This window comes from Nilaparvata lugens, chromosome 8 (genome assembly GCF_014356525.2).
Source record: "Nilaparvata lugens isolate BPH chromosome 8, ASM1435652v1, whole genome shotgun sequence".
Lineage (NCBI taxonomy): Eukaryota > Metazoa > Arthropoda > Insecta > Hemiptera > Delphacidae > Nilaparvata > Nilaparvata lugens.
The window spans coordinates 8,862,690-8,868,689 of NC_052511.1; the positions used below are offsets into that span (position 1 = coordinate 8,862,690).

Genomic DNA, 6,000 nt, shown 5'->3' on the forward strand with positions numbered 1-6,000 from the left:
AACCTTAATTTGGAATACGCTATCTAGAGGTACTTAATATTCAAGTATTATTCAGATTTTGACGCCGTAATGCTTCCGACTAACATTAGCTTGACTTGCAATGAATTTCCTCATGTAAATTGAAAGTTTTAGCATCTATAGGTTTCTATTTGGATGTAAAATTAACCAAGGTGTTGTGATAAGGTGAATCAAAATGATAAAAAAGGACTAGAATTTTGCTTATTATAGAAACAAAACATGACTTGCTAATACTCAATAGTCATGAGGATTCTTTATAAGAATTAACAACAGCAGGAGATTTCTGTAAAATATGTTAAAGCCAGCATTAGCTTCTGCTGATATCACCAATGCTTTATTGTACTATCTCATACTCATAAGAATAAAACATTATTGAAGAATTGGGTTAAGCAATCAAGTATTTGCTTGATATTGGTAGGCTCTCGGAAAATGAATTATTCCTAAGGTGAGCACAGAAATTAATGGGACTAGAACGCTACTTTACAAAAATACTGAAAAGTTTATAAAGTAGGCTACTCAAAGCCTGGTAAGTTCATAGAGTGTTAAGGTGCGTACAGATTTACGCGCCGCGAACATGAGCAATTCACTTTTAATCAGCTGATGCCAAGCTTTTTATATCTGTATCTTACCATTTCTGTAAAATTACAGATATAGTCATATGTTCGCGGCGCGAGTATCTGTACGCACATTTAGAACTTCAGAATTTTAGAATTTAGAATCGTAGAAGTTGAGTAAGCTAGAAATAACGCTACTTTACCAAAATACTGAATAGTTTATTAAGCAGGCTACTCAAAGCCTGGTAAGTTCATAGAGTGTTAGAACTTCAGAGCTTCAGAATATAGAATCGTAGAAGTTGAGTAAGTTAGAAGTAAGTGGGAACTAATTTTTTATATGTGGAAGAATTAATCACTATCATGACTTTCAATCATCACTGTTCGCTACTGCATGCCTCAGTTTCACTGAAGACAATAATTATTACGGGCTGTTAGGGAGCTCACGCCTTACAAAATAGCGAGAAGATAAAATTACTTTAACAAATGACAGAGTGTATATAAGCAATAGAAAAACAAACAGGAAAGGTTGCTGAACTGAGCTGTGTAAGGCAATGAATTTCTGGAGGAAGACCCCCTAACTACCTTTGATTTATAGCTGTCCAACCCGGATATACCTGTGCAATCTCTACTGCTTCTAAGTACAGACGTTCTTCAAAAGCGCAGACTAGGTTCCTTTTCGATTAGGTTTGGAACCCTTTTACCTAAACCTCGACAGATCGCTTGAGAGAGTCCGCAACATACTGTTCACAATCGAGTTACATTGAAGGGTTAACAGTAGGCACATTAGAACTGGCTAATGATTGTAGCAACAATACTGTCCATGCCCATCGAATACTGGCTTGCCGTACGTTAGATTTACGAGTTAAATATGGTAATAGGACTGAGGGTAGAGCGCCTCAGGTTCTGATAGTTGGATATCGGATTCACCGATGGAATAATACGACACGTTCACTGGCAATGATGAATTTATTGAAACAAATCGTGATAGCATGTTAATGAAAATATCGAATAAGTCATCCCAATTCCGAATGATGTCTTATCTTGATATCAAATATGCAATTCATTTCTGTTAAGTCAAAGTATGCTCCATCTTCATTAACAAGTTGTAGTAGGGTAGGAATAGCTATAAATCAAATGAAGATTGTAGAAATAGCCATGTACTTTGTAGGTCTACTTTGATCATAATAACTTCAAATTGATATAATCCCTATTTATCTGGAAAAGACTATCTATTACACAGCATCTGAATGAATATAGAATAGTCGATTCAATATAGTGAACTTGAATAAAACAGTAGGTTTAAGATTGTAAACTTGTTCAAAATCACCAGTATCTTGAGATGTTTTACCGGAATTCAAATTAAAGTTTAATCACAGATCTAGCTTATACCATAGAGTGATAAACTTGTTCAAAATCACCAGTATCTTGAAATAATTCACCGGAATTTGAATTTGAAGTTTTAAGACAGATCTAGCTTATACCATAGAGTGGTAAACTTGTTCAAAATTGCTAATATCTTGAGATGATTTACCGAAATTTGAAATTGAAGTTTTAAGACAGATCTAGCTAATACCATAGAGTGCTCAATTTGTTCAAAATCACCAGTATCTTGAGATGTTTTACCGGAATTTAAATTTAAAGTTTAATGACAAATCTAGCCTATATCATAGGGAAACTATAACATAATATGCTGAAGATACTACACTATAAGCTTGGACTATCTTTGCTCTATGCTTATAGAGTTCTTAATATAGTTCTAATATTCCTTATACCTATTTGTTTTTCATCATAGGCCTACCTCTAGGAAAGGTTTGGAATAATATATTGTGTTGTTTGATTTATTTGGCATATGAAAATTCACTTTCCAAAGTCATATTCTCATGACCAAAAACTTAGTATGCTATGCTTAGTATGCTAGAGAGTTAACTAATTATGAAGAGATTTTCTCAAATATTAGTGGGTGACATTTTTTAAAATTCAATCTGGAACTATTGAGCTCATAAATCAAAAATATTACATAAGTAGAATAATAACCAGTTATCAGACAATCCACTGGGTCAAATCGCATGCCTGTGGGCCATGATGAGTAGATAAGAAAGTTATTGCCTCTGATTTGACTAATTGATCACAGAGTTAATTGGTCTCATTATTCATTTTCAATCATTTTATGGCCAGATTCATCACCAGCAAACATCCAAAAAAATGAAAAGCCTAGTCATTTATAGATAACTGATCTGGGTTTGTAAAAATATTATAAAATTTGCGTACTAATTTCAATAACAGAAGAGTCTGGTCTCATTATTAATTTTCAATCATTTTATTGCCAGATTCCTCACCATCAAACATTGAAAAAAATGAAAATCCTAGTCATTTATTGATAACTGATTTGGGTTTGTAAAAATATTAAAAGATTAACGTGCTAATTTCAATAACAGAAGAGTCTGGTAAATCATTGTATGTAATTACTTGAACTCTATTTGGACAATATTAACTATTATACTACTATTATATAGGCCAGTTTTGGTCTTCAACTAAAACAATTCATTCTCAGCCTTTTGACGTTTCAAGAGGTTTTGGATAATAAGTGATGGGGCAGCTATTTGCCTATTTCATTATTGATCTACATACAGATTATACATGAGAACTTCTTGAGATAAAAGAACTTGAATTTCATAGCTGTAAGTACCTAGTTTACTGCAATATGCTATTATAAGTGGAAAAATTCAATTGGATCTACAGGACAAGAAAAGCGATCTTCCACTGTGGACAACTCGGTTGATATTTCAAACATTGGAATCTCAGTTTAATTTCAGATTACCGGCGATCGGTAAACGATCTTAGTTATTCGAATCAAAGAATCCTTCCAAATCAGCATTCCAGATGATTCTGTTATGATGACGTCTGATGACAAGACTTGCCTTAAACGGAATTGAAATTTGACTCGTAGTTAAAGGGAATTCTTCTTTTCTCTTTTCTTCTGTTCTGCTACAACCATCAGCATATTAGTTGATGATATTCCAAACCTTCAAACCGTTATAATGATAGATTGGTCGTGATTGGATAAATTATAGATTGGATTGTATAAATTTGTCCTATCTAAAGTGAATAGTGCTCTGAACATAGTTAACATTCTCCACTGAACAGGAAAACCGAGGTTTCACCAATGATAAAACTCAAACCTTCAAACCGCTTTTTTGATATAAGCCTATATTCTAATAAGAATGTTATCTGAGGCTATGAGACTTCTGTGCACTGAAAATGTTTTAAAGGACTCGATAATATTGTTAGTAAGTGATACGATTGTGATAGGTTTCAACGGATTCAGTAATATTAGTTAATGATAAGATGATGGATAACTTACTTTGGCCAAGGTGCACCCTCTTCATCCAGGGATAGATCTGGGGCGGATTTCCGCTACTGCTCCCCGACTTGCCTCCGGAGGCGGCGGTGGTGCCCGAGTTAGAGTTGGAATTGGAGGAGGTGGTCGACGATGCTGGTGAGGAGGAACTTTGAGACGCGGGGGCAGCAGAGGTGGCCGCAGCGGGAGAGGTTCTCGCCGAAGCGGAACTGGAGGATTTGGCTGGGGGCGGACTGCGTGCCGGCAGACCTGTGGTGCTCAGGTCTTGGGGGCTGCTGAGGTTGGTGCCGGGGGCGGCTGCAGCTGCAGCTGTGGTGGTTGAGTCAGCGTATTTACAGCTGTTGTTGTTGTTGAGGATTGGAGACACTGAGGTGCCCGGGTGTAACTGTTGGAGATGCCCCAGCCTCTGCTGGTGTTGGGAGGTGGCTGAATGCAGCTGGGTGTAGTCCATCATGGGTGGAGGACTCTGCTGCATGTATGCGGCCGATTGGCCCGTGTACTGTTGCGGTGAATAACATCCCGCTGTCGAATACACACCAGCTTGCTGATGTTGATAATACTCAGATCCTGGCGAATGCACCTGAGGATCCACTGGCGACCGCGGCGTCTGTCCTTGCTGATAGCACGAAGCCAGCGAGTTGACAAACTGGTAGGAACTCATCGGGAACTCTTATCACACTTCTTTCACACACACTAAAGTTTCAAAGTCACAGAACTCGCACCAAACACTTGATTATCACTCGAGTGATAATCATTTTCACCGACGTAAGTGCAGCGGGCGGATGTCTTTACGTGTTTACCGTCGGAATGAGAGACCACGTGTGTCGGATAACTTCTCAGTGGAAACGGCTTATAGCGAGTAGTCATTTTTCGGCAGTGGTTTGATTGGGCCCTCTCGGCTGGGAGGGGTAAGTCGTGATGGAGGGGGGTCTGAGCACGCTTACTGCTAGGCTCCACCCCTTCACAGAAACTCCCCTCTTGTTCCAAGAATTCGACTCATCTCACTCCGCCGGTTGCAGACCACACATGCACACTTCTGTTTGTTTTTACCCGTTGATCGGGTGTTGTGTGCATTTTTGCAACTACTTTAGTTTTGCTACTTCTTTTCTTTCAAGATAAAACATGCTCTCTGTTCCTTCTGCTTCACAGCTTTTTCTAATATAAATTTTTGTATTCAAAGTTGACTCGGATTCTTCTATCATCTCTCAAACTCTTCAGTTTCGTAATTTCACATCATCATCTTCTATCATCTCTCAAACTCTTTAGTTTCGTAATTTCACATCTGTGTACAACTCAATAATTTCCAACCCTATGGAGATTGAGTATTGTTGATTTTCTTCAAATCCATCTCCAATATTATGAACAATAGCTTTATTCTTTATTGATTCATACAACAAGTGCATCATCAAAAATGATAGGGAGAGAAAAAATAAGGCAACCTTGTGCTATTCCTCTCCCAAATTTAGATAAGGTTACACCATAGAGAAACAATAGCGTAAATAGATAAGCCATGGTATAGGGAATTTATGTCGCAGCTTTTACTGTTATCTCAAGCCGATTACTGTCGATTATTGTCAATTTTTACTGTTTTGTTGGGGTGATAGTGTGTCGGATAACTTCTCATTGGAAACAGCTTATAACGAGTAGTCATTTGTAAAACTATGTCAAACTATGTAAACCATAGTCAAACTGTATGAACGGCACAATTTGAGAGACTACCAGCGTCACACAGCTGCATAGGAAAGAACTACGTGAACTATGGGCTTGGGATAACAGTAAAAGTTGCGACATAAACGCCCTTTACTGTGGGATATCTACTTATGCTATCGTTTCTCTATGGTTACACATAGTCTGAAATAGGTTGATTCTTGTGGTTGTTCACTTAACAAAATTTTCTGTTCTTAATTATTTCCACAAAGTAGATTTTAGAATTTTAGATGCTTCAGAACCAAACATTCTGGATTCTTCATTGAAGCTTCTGTTTTGGTTTTAGTTTCTTAATTTTTTCTACTGTAGACTACTATATATACTTTTCTGCAATTCTTTCTCTATTGGGGATGATAATGACCT

General features: G+C 37.3%; 1 protein-coding gene across 1 annotated transcript in view; it reads right to left on the reverse strand.

Annotated features, from left to right (window-relative positions):
- LOC111044109 (homeotic protein Sex combs reduced) overlaps window positions 1–4,774 on the reverse strand; it is a 63,653-nt gene extending 58,879 nt beyond the window's left edge. The window contains exon 1 of the mRNA XM_022329176.2: window positions 3,934–4,774. Coding sequence (XP_022184868.2) covers window positions 3,934–4,591 — 658 coding nt within the window. The 5' untranslated portion in view covers window positions 4,592–4,774. The remainder of the gene's footprint in view (window positions 1–3,933) is intronic.
- Window positions 4,775–6,000: the final 1,226 nt, after the last annotated feature.